We start from the raw sequence: 16,085 nt of genomic DNA, 5'->3' as shown, positions 1-16,085 counted from the left end.
TGCCCCGTGGAGAGCAGTGAGGAAGACGTTTCTGGTCTCCAGGAAGCTCTGTCTCACTGTTAGGAAAGGCCAGGAGGCCTTCTGAGCACCGCCTGGTGAGAGGGGTGCCGTACCCAGTGATCACGACAGAGCCCACCTGACTGAATATCTCTATGAGCAATTCAGTGTGCCAAATTATTGTTCTATATTATTTTATTGAAATCTTTGAGAAGCCCTGTAAGACACATGTACGTATGTATCCTACATGTATTTTACTAAGAAGGAAATGAATGGAGGCTGATGGAGACAGTGAAAAACCTGAAGGACAGTTTCAGGAGTCGGTGTTCCTGAAAGGGGAAACCTTGCTGAAGCATAAATTAGAACCATATTTTCAGTTCATTTTCATTAGTTGAACTCTGGGGATATATAATTAGCTTAGCAGGGGTGCTTGTTTAAAAAGGGGTATTCAATTTATATATCTCTGTCTCTCTAAACTTGGGGAGCTTCTGACCAAGGAGAGGTTCAAAAATCCTTTTATTGATTATATTTTCCATATGGCACAATGGAGGTTTGGTTTAATTTCAGTTTTTTTGGAGCTTTTGAAAGTAGGCATAGTCAGGTCAGCATCAGAGTGTTAGATTAATTTAGCTTCGTAGATAGAGTTGCCTCAAGGGAAGATCCTTTATCTTTTGTAATTCAGCTGCACAGGCAGAATATCATCATGATTACATAATGCAAAACTCTTTCCCTAGAGTCAGCTTAATTACAGAATGCCAGAACTGATCATCAAAGAAGGATGTAAAATAAGATCTGGGTGAAGACCTTGAGGAATTGAAGTTCACGATAACTATAAGATTAGAGACACCTGTTTCAAATGAGAGACCCTATTTTTTGTTTTGCTTTAACATCTTAAATTTCTTGGATTAACTCATGGTCATTTGGCAAAAGTCCATCATAGAAAAATGAAAAAATAAGCAGACTCTACTTGGATATAGCCACATTTTTCCTGATGAGAATCTGTTTGTCTTTGAACAAGATGTTTGCCTAGGCATACTTCTCTTTTTTCTTGATGTAGGATGGCATGGATAATGTAAATTAATCTCAGAGAGTAAAGATAGCTACTTCATCTGGTGGCTTATTCCAGTTTTTTCTATTTGTCACTTTTTCCTCTTGGAGGGCATCATTTAAAAGGAAACGTAATGTGAACACCATTTACTCCAAAATTCATACCTGTGGTTCTGATTCTAAGTTGATTTTGAAAGGATGAGCCTTCCCATCTTCAGATACCTGTGGAGACCATAAGCGAGTGTCCGCCCTGTAAATAAAATAAAGTTTATAAACCCCCAAATTCTAATGGGACTTCCAGTTTGAGATACTTTAATTGCCTATGTTTGTGAAAATACTATCAACCCTTGATAAAGGCAAAAGCAATATTCCTTGCTCATTATCCTGTACTCTCTCATCTAATTAGTCTTATGTTTTCAGTGTACTTTTGGGAAGGCTCGAATCGATCAGAATTGCCTGGAGGACTGCGATGGGCTGAATGTTTGTGCCCCCTGCACCCCCCACCCCATTCACGTGTTGAAATCCTCCTCCCCAGTGTGACGGCATTTGGAGGTGGGGTCTTTAGGAGGTAATTGGGGTTAGATTAGGTCATGAGAGTAGGGCGCTCATGGTGGGATTAATGCCTTTATAAAAAGAAGAGGCCTGTGATCTCTCTTGCTCTCCTCTGTGTGCACATACCAAGGAGGGCCATATGAGGACTTGACCGGGAAAGGGGTTCTCACGAAGAACCCAACCATGCTGGCTCCCTGACCTTGGACTTCCAGCCTCCATAACTGTGAGAAATAAATGTTTGCTGTTTAACCCATCCAGTCTGTGGTGTTCACTTATAGCATCTGGAACTGACTGAGGCAAGGACGTTGTACCGTTTCTGGAGGAAGTGGTCTCCGGCGCATGTGGGAAGCAGTACAGGAGAGGGAGATTCGGGAGGCATGCCCTGCAGACAGATGACCCCAGGGCAAGCTCCTTAGGTCTCCCCTACTTCCCTCCTAGCCTACCCAGGGCGCCACAGGAGGCAGTGAGTGATTTGCCAGGTGGATTTGCCGTTGGCATGAAGAAAATGTGCTTTGTCCAGCCTTTCTCATGTATCTACTTGGGATCGTGTGGCTCTTAAGAAACTGTGTGCTTGGCAGGATCACAGGTTATGCAGAGATGGGGAAGAGTCAGTTTCACCCCGTGGCATGGCAGAGTGGCTGATGGCTTGTGCCTTCTGTACCACAGCAGGGAAAACTGCGAATACAGCAGCAACAGAATCAACACACTAACAACGCTGTAACAAATCATTATTTTCACAGCTCAGTTTCAGATCTAATGGCAATAGATCAGGTTCAATTTCCTAATACTGTTTTTGGTCAGAAATGTCTCATTGTCTGAAACCCTCATGTGCACATACACTCTCATACCTTGTGAGATTCTTCTAGGCTGAATTCAGTACAAAAAAGCCAACGGCATAGAGTATATTAGCAACCAATTTTTGACATGATCACATTTTGGGAAGCATGAGATTCTTTCAGGAGCATTTCTAAATTCCATTCCATTCTCTACCATGTTTAGAACAGCAGTATAACTAACGCGACATGCTGTTCCGTGTTTTTATGGCCAATACCTTTAATGGTTCTATTTTCATTGTCAACTAACTTGGTTAGTAGAGGGAAAAAAATTCTTTCAGCTGCTTTCAGTATTCTGACATTCCAGAGCATTCTTTTTAGAAATCATTTGTTAACAGCTACTAGACTGACTGACTTCAGTGAAGAACAAACCAAAGTGGCTGATATATTAAAAAGCCAGTCAGAATTCTGGGTCCTGTGATACTCCTTCTCAGTGGGAGGATGAATCATTTATAGTTCTGATTCAGGTTCTCCTGCAAAACAGATCAAATTTTAACACCATTAATTAAAGAGCACCTGTCAATTTTGAGACACAGCTGGTGTGCTGCTGCTTTAATCCTGTCCTGTGCATCAGCATGAGTCATGGACTCTGTACCGAAGCCATCAATAGCCAGGATGACATCTCCAGGAGACAGGTTGGCAGCTGCCGCCTTGCTGCCTGGAGTGATCTGGAAGAAATCATCACACATTTTAAAATCAACATCCTGCAATATCTTGAGTTTTGTGCCTGGCATTTGTATTTAACCTTGGTAACATTTTATATGTTTTATTGGTTAGGAAATATTAAGTTTAACTTAAAATAACTCTTAATTGATCAATTCTGTTATCTCTATTTTCTCATTATGTGAGTTAATTTATTTCTTACTAACCATATTTACTCTACCATGTATCTCTTCTTCTCTTTTAAAACATCTTCCATAACTCCCTGTTTGAATCATATTTTCTTTGGTTTAAACAAAATAATTTGTTTTTTAGTGTTTCTTTGTCACCTAGAATTCTCTATTTGGGAATAGAAGTATACTACATTTGGGGAGCTTTTATATTTGAATTGAAACTGCTTCAGCATCCCTGTCATGCCCCTGGGATGTAGAAAGCTCAGAAGAGAATCAATCCCTCTTGTGTTAAAAAGAAGAAGCCAGCTAATATGCAAAATTATAACTTCCCTGGACTCTTCAGACAGCTGAAGTTATAAGGCAATCAACTAGCTTGGAATGGAAGGAAAGATAGGAGCTTCCAAGGAAAGACGAGATGTAAGTGTGGGCTCACCTGTATCAGAAAATAGAAGATGAAGACACCATACTACCTGTTAAGAAGAATTCACTAAAATTCTGAACAAATTGCTAGAGGCCAAGTGTGAGTTAAATATTCAGAGTTTAGAACCCCTGGGAACCGCAGACACGAGGGAAATTTGTATCCATGCGCAGCTCTTCTCCATGAATGGAGAACAGATGGAACAAATAGAAAACAACTATAACAAGATGATAGCTTTTAATTAAACCATACCAGTAATTACATTAAATGTAAATGACCTAAAAACACATCACATTCTGTTTTTTAACAGAGATTGTCAAACTAGGTAGGAAAAAAAAAAGCAAGATCTGATTTGATGCTGTCTGCAGAAATTCACATGGGTTTTTTTTGGGGGGGGGGATATGAGGAATGGTATGGGAAATGATATGGGAAAAATATGGTTGTTAAATGTTTAGAAAATAGGAAATCTGAAATTATTTCAAGTTATTTCAATAAATACATGTTGAGTATACCATTAATTATTCTTTTGATTGCTACACCTGTTCCCATTTTTTCTGGGTAAATCCCAACTATTGACAAGTCCCTAATAGTCCTCACCTGGTCTTATGCTGCCTGCTTCTCTACCATCACTTCATACCCTTCCTCCTCCCCTCATCCACTGCTCCATAGCTAGTCTGAATTCCTTTTTGTTCCACAAATAGGCCAAGCTTGCACCCTCTTCCAAGCTTTGCACACACTGTTACTTGGGCCTTAAATGTTCCCCCTACTCTTTACCTGGTTGGTCTTTCTCATCCTTGAGGTCTAGGCTTAAAGGTCATGCTCTCAGAGAGACCTCCCCAGACATCTGATGTAGCTTCTCTAGCCCCTCCCCATCGTTCTTCACTGTTACCTGTTCTTTGCCTTTATGAAGACAATGTGTACTCTCATGTTTGTTTTTTCACTTGTGTATTGTCTGTCTTCCCAACCAGAAGTTCTTGAGGATATCCGTAATATTATGTATATTCCTGATGCTTCACACAATAAATTCAGTATTTGTAATCAATGAATAATTCTTTGAAAAATGAATGAAAAGGACATTTAAATCAGAGCTTGTGAAATGAAAAGAACTAGTCCTTACATACCCAAAGATTATGGCTACTACTGTCAACTTGCCATTGTTTCTTTTGCTAGTTCCCACTATTTAGAGCAGAATAACATGTAAGACTTGACTCCAGGAATAAACTAGGTCTTTCCTAATGTTAAACTTGAGGATCATTAATTCATTGTTTGTCTATTTGCTTAATTTGCAAATGATTGATTTGATTTAACCTCGTGGCTCTGAGAGAGATCATGATAATTTTCCCATTTGGACAGTTGATGGGAGCTGGATGAAGATAACTGAGGATTATTACGTTTCAGCTTTGGGAGGCATTTCATAGGTGTTTTTGCATTTAGAAATTCTCCCAGACTCAGAACTGTTAGAAGAATAAAAGTTTCCATCTCTAATATGAGTTATAGTGATAAAAATAACCTCAAACTTCTAATTTCCTCTAACTATAGTTTGTCAAAATCAGTACAATCTATTTTTAAATGTCTAAGACCAGTGTGCTATTTGTTGAGTTAAAACATGAGAAAGCATGGCTCAATGTGTTTGCTTTTAAAGCCTCACCTAGCTTTTCTAATATCCTTGAATTTGATTTCTATTTGACACTCGATCTTGGTTTAGAAAACCTAACAGTATTTCTTAGCTGTGATTAGGATGAGTGGAAGGAAGGGTTTTGTGTGTATCTGTCTATATAAATTTTAACCAGAGGCATTTGGTGTGCTGAACTTAGATACTGAATATTACTAAATTTTATTCACAGCTTTAATACGGAAGTTAATAACACTGTCTTATATTTACCCAAAAGATTACATTTGCAAAGCGCTTTCTAATAACTTTGACCATTGCAACCACTCTAAGACAGGCTGGACGTAGAAGGTTGCTTCTGTTTTTCAGAGGAGGTGAAGTGACTAAGGAACTTGCGGCTTCTCACTAAGGTGGGAGCAGCTGTACGGCTATGTCGCTGGCAGTTTCATTAGTCAAATAGGAAACCAGTGGTTGATAGTGGTGGCCAGAACCAACTTCTGACCTTGCGTCCAACCTGGCCACTGATGTCCCGGGACCTCCAAGGTGGGAGTTGATAAGAAAGAAAATAGTATTTAGAGAGAGGGCTGAGAGAGAAGGAGAACGCATGTTCTTTCACTTCTTCCTGAGTCTCACGCACAGCGAGGCTAGTGATCAGCAAATGACCACTAAGATGGCCTGGTTTTAGTAAGTTAAACTCTCTGTTTAATCATAAGGATATATTAGTTCTCAGCTTTATTTTATATTATGACTTTATTATATTATTACTTTTTATTTTATTTCTGTTGCTTGATCTTATTGCTCACAGTTTATTTTTTAACATGTTTTTCCAAATTAGGAGAAGAGAGACTAAAATAAGGCAAAGAGGTTTTCAGTGGGTTTATTATTCAGATTCATTAGGGTTTCAAATATCAAAAGCATTAGAGAGATCTTTGGAAATAGCACTGCCATTCATCACTTAGCACATGGTTTCAAACTTGTCTGATTAGGAGAATCGTGGGGAATCTTTGCTTAACAAAGTTCCCAGTCCCACTCTAATGCCTGGAATCAGGAATTAGAAACTCTAGCAGAAGAACTAGGAAATTTAGATTTTTAACAAGTGCCTCAGATGATTTCCGTTATTCACATCAGCCTATTACTTGGGTCCATTTGGGAAAAACGAATTTAAATTACAGGTGAAGCATCTATAATGACCTGTTAACTGTGGGAGACATGAGGGAAGTCCAAGATGTGGCCCTGATGGAATGTCTATGTGAAGAATAAAAATGATTGAAATAGTCACAGAGCAAGACAGTTATGGCTGTGGGGTGGAATATACTTGTGGGATGTATGAATGTTAGGAACAGATGTCAGTGTTGCAGACAGGTCTGGAACAAAATTAAAAATGGTTGGCCCTCCCAATCTGCAGGTTTTGCATCCAGGAGTCAAGCAACCGAGGGTTGAAAATATTTGGAAAAAAAATCCCAGAAATTTCCAAAAAGCAAAACTTGAATTTGCTGCATGCCAGCAACTATTTACATAGCATTTACATTGTGTTGGGTATTATGAGTAATCTAGAGATGATTCAAAGTGGAGGACACACGTAGGTTTATATTCAAATTCCATTTTATATAAAGGACTTGAACATCCTGGGGTTTTGGTATCCTCGAGGGAAGGGCTAGGGGGTTGGGAGGGTGGGGTGGGTATAAGGGTGGGGGTTTTGGAACCAATCCCCCAAGGATACTGAGGGCTACCTGGGAGAAGATTGCATTCAACGGTAAATATTTCTTTCTAAAAGTTCAAATTTCAAATATATATTAAAGAACTATACTTTTCTATGTTAAACCCTGCAAAACTTAAGAATACACTAGCATTTTCTTTGTTGGTACCCAGGTCCATGAAGCAGGAACTGAGTGGGAAGGGACATGCTGGCATCCGATGTACACAGCGATTTTACATCGTGTACACAAAAGAAGCTTGTACTTTATTACAAATTGGACAATTTGTGAAAACAAACCATCTGTAACTTGGCTGAGATAGTAGATCCACCTTCTGGGTGGTCCTAACACTTAAGAAAGAGACTCCTTAGGACCTTCTTGCCAGAAAAAGAACAGCTTCTCACTTAGAGATGTGAACCTTAAACTTTATTCTATGAAATGCTGGCCAGTTGTACATAGTGTTTGCCATAATAGCTCCCTCCCCTGCACTGAACATCCATCCACAAGTTAAATTTATATCACGGGAAGTATAGCACACCCTTGCCTAGAAACTGCTTTCCTAAAAATTGTATCACAACCAATGGCTCAGCTTTTTGGGGGAGAATGTCTGGTGTTTGGTTTACCTTACTTCTCATGGTTTTTTATGATACAAAGTTTCACCCCACTGGATTGTAAACAACTATAGGGTGAGGACCCTTTGTCCTCATTTTGTGAATTGTAATTTCAGCTAATGGAGAGTTGTGTTGGTAAACCCCTTCCCCAGAAGACGGTGGAGCCGAGGACCACCGTCTAGGAGCACTACTCTAGTCTGCTTTTGTAGAGTGTGAGGAGAGGAAGGGAGGGCATTGCTTGTAGGACAAAAACTGATTTAATTGACTTGAGGAATATATCTCATTTATGGGACTTTTTGTGACGTTAAGTGCAGGCATTGGCATTTCAATTCTTTGCATACTTAAGAACTTATCTAAAACAGACAAATCAATGAACAATAAAACAACTCTCCTTTTTCTTTATCGTGGAATATTTCTGAAGACACAGTCTGCATCTATTATGATAATGAAGTTATGTCAAAAATGGACACTTTAGTTAATTACTCATATTGTGTCTGTATTTATTCTATAACATATGTGATACACTAGACCCTGTGCTTGGCACTGAGGAGCCCCTAACCTGCGAGTTCTTGCCTTGAGAGGGGAGCATGCAATCTGTGGGATACAGATGTACTCAAACATCTGTGGTACAAGGTGTGATATAAAGAGAGGTTGCAGGTCAAGAGCTAGGGCAATTAAGCGGATGCAGTGATTGTTCCCGGAGGAAGGCTGGAGAAGTGGTATTGTAATGGATTTCCACAAGCACAGAGGACTACGGGGTGGGTGGGGAAGAGAATTCTGGGGGAAAATGACAGCAGCAAAGACATGTTAGAGAAATTATAAGTGGTCCAGTTTTGGACTACTACCTATTTATGGAGTGAGAGAAGGAAGGGGAGAGAGGAGGAAGAGGGAGGAAGTCAGGTGGGAGATGTGAGTCGGGATGGATGGTGAAAGCCATGAATGCCATGCTGAAGACCACACATTTTGTTCTCTATAAACTGGGGATTGCCACTGAAGAATTTTTAAGAATGAGGAAGGTAGGAGCAGCCATCAACCATCTCAAAGATGGCTGGTAAGAATATTCAGGACGAATTGCAGCAGGGAGACAAACAGCTAGGCATGAAATTATGAAATCTCAATGAGGGACAGTGGTTGGAAAAAAGAAAGTGGTAGATCTTAAAGACATAAAATCAGTAGGACCCGATGATGGGCTGGATGGCACAAAACACCTATTTGGAAACATTTGTACAATAAACAGAATCTTTCATATGTACGGGCTTCAGGATGAAGACTTGGGAGGCAGGTAGACTTGGCCTTGAATTCTGTTTCACCACTTGTGATCAACGGCAGGGATATTACCACTACTATCTTTTAGGATAATGGTGTGATTTAAGTGAGTTAGTGCCTATAAAGGGCTTAGGAGAGTGCATGGCAGGCGAAAGTGTGCGCTAACACACACATAACCTCATTCACCACCTTTTAGCACAATGTTAAAATTACTGACTTAATAGAATTATTCTAATACCTAATTACAACACTGATAACTGTTTTGGGGTAATATCTTTTAGGTTTTTTCCAAATGATTTTTAGTATTCTTATAATTTCAGTGGGAATATTCTCGATTAGGTGTTCACTAAAGCAAAAAATTTCAAGTGAATATGTTTTCACTTATTCAACAAGAATCTTCTATGTGAATGGTTTTGGGGACCCCTGGACTACAAAACAGTTTAGTTTTAACTTGCTCTCTTTGAGTTAAATTAACTGAAAAGAAAATCCACAGTCAAATGAAATAATCATCTATGGTTGTGCACTATTATTGAAACAAGTGTCAATGTGATGCAAATTACTTATGAGTTAAAAATTCAAACAGAATTGGCTTCCCAAATGTCATTATATCAGCTGTTTACCATATGCTCCTGCAGTCAACTCCAAAATGTTGAGTTTTTTAAAATAAACATTGTTTATAATATCAACAACTCAATGTTTCAAGCATAAGAGTCATCATATTATGTTCCACAGTAATAGTAAGATATTTCTTCTATAAATCACTGGAAGGATTTTTGTGACTGAGTGATTTCTTTAGGATTTAATATAAATATGATTTATTCTCTGTTACGATTCAAAAGCTTATTTCATTTAATATAAACAAAGGAAAACTGTACTTTAGAAACTTTGAGAATATTTCTTAGCAGAGATAATGGAAGCTGTTTCCTTTGATAAATCCATAAAAGGCATTGTTTGGCCCAGATCACTGAACCATTTTCTGCCTAATTTACTTAGGAACATTTCTGGGGGTGTGTTAAGTTTTTATGTCTTATATAAAAACACACATGTCAGATGTGTTTACATGTTTTCGAAAAATGTAAAACAAAGCTTGAAATGTTCCATAGTATGCATCTGTATGGTACGTTTTGAGGTTATTTTAAAAAGACATTGGTTCTCAAAACTGGTAAGTAGAACAGAATTTTAAAGGTATTACCTTGTTTAAAAATTGATGTGAGTATATCAGATTATAAAGTATACATTTATAAAACACAGTATAAAAAATAAGGAAGAAAATAAAGCATTAAGTAAAGGTATAATCTGAAAGTTTGTGTTTTAAAATTAGGTTTAATATGCTTTATATGTGATCATTGAAATAATAACAATAACATTGTTAGTCAGGCAAACATATGTTAGGAAAAAAATCAATTAGACCAACTAGAAATTTACTGGCAGGACAGATCCTGAAGTTTCCCTCTTTCTTTCTTTCTTTCTTTTTGATTAGAAAATACTTTAGAGACTATTAAGGAAAGAAAGCTTGACTTTGATAGGAAAGTATTATTTTGAGTTATTAGGCTGAGTGATGACTCTCCCTCAGATAAAGGAAACAATCTGACATGTTTTCTTTGTAGTTCGAGTTATAGGTGATGATTTCTTAGCCAAGTTTCCAGCTTTGGAAAATATTTATTCAAAACGCCTGGAAACCTAGGAATACAGATTAGTAATATATTCCCTGTCTGAGCTGATAAGGGCGGTTCCAGCTTGGCGGGCCCAGGTTGTGCCCTGCGAACAGCTCCCTGCCGAAGTTTTCATCCAGACAAGGAGAGTGCTCAGATGCTTGTCTAGCTCCAAGAAGCAACCACTATTGTTGGTCCTTCGTCTCTCCTCCCGTGGCCCCCACCTCGTTTGTTACTGGAAAGGAGACCAGGAGTGGAGGGCGAGAAGGCAGCCCACCTCGCAGCCCAGCTTCTCTGAGGCCATGGGAACCACGCTGTCAGTTCACCTCTCCTCGGAAAGTTGTTGGGGGCCAAGACGCTGCAGACAGTGGAACTGACGTGGTTAATTCTCTTAACTGCTCTGCATCCCCAAAGCTTAGTTTGCCGAGATGCTGCCGCCCCTCGAACTGTGGCCCGAAGCCGAGGACCCACCCAGCACACTCCACTGCCTCACTGGCCACTATCCTCTCCAGGGGGACCGGCCGCACGCCAGCGTCCCCACTTGCAGCAAAAGAACGGAAAACACCTACCCTGGTGATGATCAAAGGCTGGTTGAAGTCTATGCCCCCCGAGAGTCTGAAGCCCCAGGGCGCAGGGCCCGGCAGGACCACGTTTTGGGGCATGGTGCCTCCTGGCACGGCCTTCCTCCGGCGGGGGCGCAGCGAGTGTCCCCGAGTGGGACAGCCCACTCTGCTCTCGGGGCAGTGTCCTCGCCGGACCGCGGCCCGAGAGCTTTATTCCCATCCCAGAGTGACGTCACTGGCCTCCCCTCCTCCCCGCCCCCTCCCACCAAGGAGAGCTCCAACTTTGGAAGAAGGAGACGCGCCAGACCCGCGGGAGTTTACAGACGCGCACCGGCCGGCGGGGTGCAGCCTCTCAGACCTTTTGGGTGGAGGAGGCTTCGGGTTACAACGCCCATCACTCTCTTAAAGCAACACCTGTCCTCCTGTTTTATCTTCTGCTTGCAGCTCAGCAGTGAGCTTCATTCGAAGTTAAAAGCAGTTAAACCACAGACCCTTTACTTTCAATTAAAATAAAACACATGCATCATAAATGCAGTTGGTTATTTAGCAGTTTTCTTACTAGCTCTGTGACCTTGGTTAAATTACTTAATATCCTTAAGCCTCAGTTTCCTCATCTATAGAATGGGGATAATAATAGTACTTCTTTGATAGGGTTGCTCTGAGAATTAAATGAGCTACCTCTGCACAGTGCCTGTAAGTGCTCAGTAAGTGTGAAGCATTTCTGCAGTTAAGTACATATAGTCCTGTATACTCGTGGGTATATGTGAAGAAATCTGAAAGTGAAAATGTCATGCAAAAGTAGCCAATCCAATGAACCACCTAAAAGTACACATGTGAAGATGGTTCATCAATATTTTCAGTGTAGTGCAATTTTGGTTGCAGCAGTTGTCACCGCCCTCAAATTCAGTCTCTCAGCTTACGTTTTTGACACATGGGTGGCAAGTGTAACAGAAACCTAGGAGTTGAGACTGTCCTGTGTGGACGCTGCAAGAGGACCCCCAAACCGGATGAAACTACACAGAAGGAAAGGAGGGGGTGGGTGTTCGTTGAGCATCTTCATGGTCCAGATGCTGTGGTGATTGCTTTACCATATGATCTTCATCCTCATGACAAGTCCATCAGATTGTATAACTATTTCTATTTTTTTAAATAAAGAAATAATTTCTTAGAAGTTGAGTTGCTTGCTTAAGTTCACACAGCTAATAAGTGGTATAGTTGAGATCACAAACCAGGTCTGTTTGACTCCACTGTCTGGCTGGTCTAGGTCTGGAGATAGGAGAGTTTGGGGAGGTTCCTGTCATTGTCTCAGTGTGGAGTCAAGTATTTCTGGTGTTACACCCCAGGATGTTCTGGTTCCCAAGGAGAGGGGGAAGGACGAGGGAGAAGTATGAAATGCTTTAAAAACCCAAGAATGAGGTTCATGCCCAATGTGATAGGGCCTCATCAGTCCAGGAGAACAGAGCTGCAAAATACTTTATTAATAGAGTAGTCTGTTTGGATGTGGTTTTAAGACTGATAGAGAAAAGAGATTCGGGAAGCTGTAAGCAAAGTGGACTAGCCCAGGGACAGTGTAAGTCACAAAAACCTGGATTGGAACTTCTTTGTCCACTGTGATGGATTATCTAAAAGTCCCCAGTGGTTGGTGTTTTCTGGTCCCAAACATTTTCCAGTGCCCCACCTATGTTGGGTTATCAAGGAAATAATCATGTATTCGTGTTGATTTTTGCCTATTTGGGTTGGTTATATTATCACAAAGCACATTTCCTCTGTCAGTCACTGGCTGTGTCTGCATGATACACACACACAACCTGAAAGGTCAATTCAGAAAAAAAAATCAGACAAGTTATTTGGTATTGTGTAATTGTAACAATCAGTCGTTTATACTTTACCTTATGAGCTGACTTGTATGACAAGTTGATTATATGTTTCTGTTTTTTGTCTTTTTTTCCCTGCCTTTTTACCAGTCATTTTGGCATTCTTTAGTTGTAAGTGGCATCTATACACAATCAGTGTAATACCCAGGGACTTCATAGGGGCCTTGCAGAGAGCATGGAAATCAGGGATCTGAAATAGGCAGCTTTCCTGTATCCTACTGTCCACTGAGGTCACCGGGAAGGTATTCAGAGGTGGCTGTCAAGGTGGAGGTGAAAATAGCTGTAAGGCAGTCTTCTGAGGAAGAAGCAGTGACCCAGTCCTAAATAGTCTTGGAGGCGCCTGCTTTTGGTTTGGGTCCTGTCCTAAGAAAAAGTTCTTTTTTGGATGAGCCTTTCATCTGTTTTCTTTTTATGTTTCCCTTCTTAAAGGATTTGATCACCTATGATTCCATTAAATAATACTTTTGTGATAATTATTTTAAACCATGTTTAGAAAGTCTTTTAACTTTTTCCTTTTAGAAGAGGGCTAATAAAATTGTTCATTCTACTCTTATGTAACTGGAAACCTTTTCTGTTGATTAAACTAATTATCTCTTCTATTATAATTCTCAAGTCTATCATTTAACCTTGAACTTTCATCTATTTCCTGATCCTGTTTTTCTAACCACTCACTGGTTAGATACAAAACTGTACAAATACAGTTCAACTTGTGCAAAACCAAACCCATCCTTTTCTTTAATCGCCTCAAACTGATTTTCTGACCTTGTGCCTTTCAATTGTCTAGTTTCTGTTCATTTTCCTGCTGTTGTTCCAGGCTTCTACAATGGATGTAAATTTCACCCTGCTTATTTCCTATATATATCACTATGTATTATGGTTTCTTTTATTCATCCATTCAACAAACATTTATTGAGCATCTGTGACACACCGAGCACTGGGATTGCAAAGATGAATAAGACCAACTTACTTTCTTCTAGGAGCCAGTAATAAAATAGAGATGGAGATGGAAAGTGTGATCACATCATGTGTTGAGTGCTGGGACAAGATTTTGTACAGTGAGTAAGTAATCAACTCTCCTTGGGGAAAGTATCAATGAAAGTTTCCAGAGGAAGGGATGTTAGGGCTACATCTTGATAGGTAAGAGTTTTCCAGGTGATCAGGAACTGGAAAGGGAACAGGAAGGAGGATGTTCAAGGCGGAAGGAACTGTATAGAATGTGCGGTGGCAGGGAGGCAAGAAACAGATGGCAAATTAGGAAACAGCAGGTGATGTGGTAAGGACAGACCTTGGCCCATTAGGCAGGGACAGGAGACAAGGGTCATAGCAATTAGAAGCCACATCAGAGGGCATTTACACGTTGCACCAATATACCCTTCTCTGGAGCCTTGGATGAGTTTTGAGCAACATGTATAGTTCTCACATTTGCATTTTATAAGTATCGTTCGGGGAGGTGGGAGGATGAACCACGATTACAGGAGACAGGAAGCAAGGAATCCAGTTAAAAATTCCTGCAATAATGCAGGGGAAGATGTTGATTTGGGCAGTGGGGATTGAGAGGAGTGGCAGCCGTGGGAATCCTTAAGAAGGTTAATTGACTCAATCTGGGGACACACCTCACATGGGGGATTAGGGAGACGTTAGGAGATTTGGATGGTTCCCAGACTTCTTCACTGGGTATTACATGAATAGTAGAATTACTGACAAGGATAAAATATATAAGAAGTACAGAAAGGCATTTTTGTTTTAATGAGGGAACAATGGATTAAAGCACAGTTCTGGTCCTGCTGGAATGGCAATACCTGGAGAATATCTGTGCTGTTTAGTGTACTGGTCGAAAGACTACAGTTTGGAGCCAGACTGCCTGAGTGGTGTCCCAGTTCCATTGCACTTGCTGTGTGAGCTCAGGCAAATCATTTAACATTTTTGTTAAAATGATAATAATGGGACTTGCCTCCTGGAGTTATTGTGAGGTTTACACGAGTTAGTAGGTACAAAATTGTTAGAACTGTGACTGGCACGTGCTATGTGCATATTATCCTTTGCTATTATTATTATTACTGGTCGTAGTGTAGTAAGCAATTGGATGTATATAAATTTAGAGCAACTGACTATATTAATCTAGAGATCTGGACTTGAGACAGATATGTTGGTGCTATAGTAGAATCTGTAGCTGAGTGCTAGAGGTTTTCAAAAAAATTGTTGAAAATTCTTTGACAGTCCTCATTTCAAGAGGTGGAATCCTCTTGAACTTGTGTAGATGTGGGAGTGTTATGTTACCAGTAAAATGTGGTCGAAGTGACATTGTGTGATTCTGAGGCTAGGTCAGAAAAGGTGGTGTAACTGTTACCTTGTTGATCTTAATACCTGTGCCTGAATTCCTCAACTCCCGTGTAAAAGCTCCGAGGTGCCATGTTGTGAGGAAGCCCCAGCTGCATGGAGAGGTCACATGTCAGTACTACTACTGGTAGCCCCAGACCAGACACCAGACCTGTGAATAAAGACTCCTCCTTCCAGTCCCCAGCACGGAAGTCACTCAAGCTCCCGAGTCCTCTCAGCTCAGGCTTCAGACATTGTCGAGCAGGGGGGAGTCATCCCCACTGCCCCCTTTCCGTTCTGTTGATCCACAGAATCTGTGAGCACAATTAAAAGGCTGTTTTAAGCTTCTAATTTTAAAATAATTTGTGACACAGAAATAGTAACAAATACAAGATGAAATCACCCAAGGAGATCAGATACTCAGGGCAAGAAAAGATGATTAATGATTATGCTCTGAGGAATGACAGAAACAGCAGCCTTTAAGGGGCAGGAGAATAGGACGATCAGAGAAGATGGCCTTCCTCTTACAAAACATTTAAAGAAAACCTTGAAAGTGGTGTCATGGAAGACAAGTGTGGAGAAAAATTGAAGGAGAGAAGGCAGATATCACTGGGAGGTGAAGGAACAGTAGGTGCCAATTAGATTTGGTAATTGTGCCATTCTGGGTCTTAGGTCAGAGTCAGAAATGGTGAGGACAAGCAGACTGCTGTGGTTTGAAGAATAATGGGAGGAGAGGTGAAGATAGACTATCTTCTGAAGGAATTTGTTAATGAAAGGAAAGGGAAGTCAGCCGAGGAGGGTGCAGGTCAAGAGAAAGAAC

General features: G+C 40.4%; 2 protein-coding genes across 4 annotated transcripts in view; one reads left to right on the top strand and one right to left on the bottom strand.

Moving 5' to 3' along the window:
- The window catches only part of PDLIM3 (PDZ and LIM domain 3), a 28,846-nt gene extending 17,559 nt beyond the window's left edge, over positions 1-11,287 (bottom strand). The window contains exons 1-3 of one of the 3 annotated variants that reach the window (XM_010974579.1): positions 11,082-11,287; positions 2,946-3,097; positions 1,210-1,294 (exon numbers count right to left, since the gene is read on the bottom strand). In XM_010974579.1, the coding sequence (XP_010972881.1) occupies positions 1,210-1,294; positions 2,946-3,097; positions 11,082-11,174 (330 nt within the window). In that variant the 5' untranslated portion in view covers positions 11,175-11,287. The remainder of the gene's footprint in view (positions 1-1,209; positions 1,295-2,945; positions 3,098-11,081) is intronic. The other 2 variants (XM_010974580.3, XM_010974581.3) reach the window with 2 other exon arrangements.
- Positions 1-16,085, top strand: part of CFAP96 (cilia and flagella associated protein 96) — a 127,831-nt gene that overhangs the window by 51,899 nt on the left and 59,847 nt on the right. The gene's annotated exons all lie outside the window — the stretch shown is intronic.

The sequence above is a fragment of the Camelus dromedarius genome, chromosome 22 (assembly GCF_036321535.1).
Source record: "Camelus dromedarius isolate mCamDro1 chromosome 22, mCamDro1.pat, whole genome shotgun sequence".
NCBI classification, from domain to species: Eukaryota; Metazoa; Chordata; class Mammalia; order Artiodactyla; family Camelidae; genus Camelus; species Camelus dromedarius.
The sequence above is the reverse complement of the archived record's forward strand: the minus strand, read 5'-3'. Positions and strand labels throughout refer to the sequence as shown.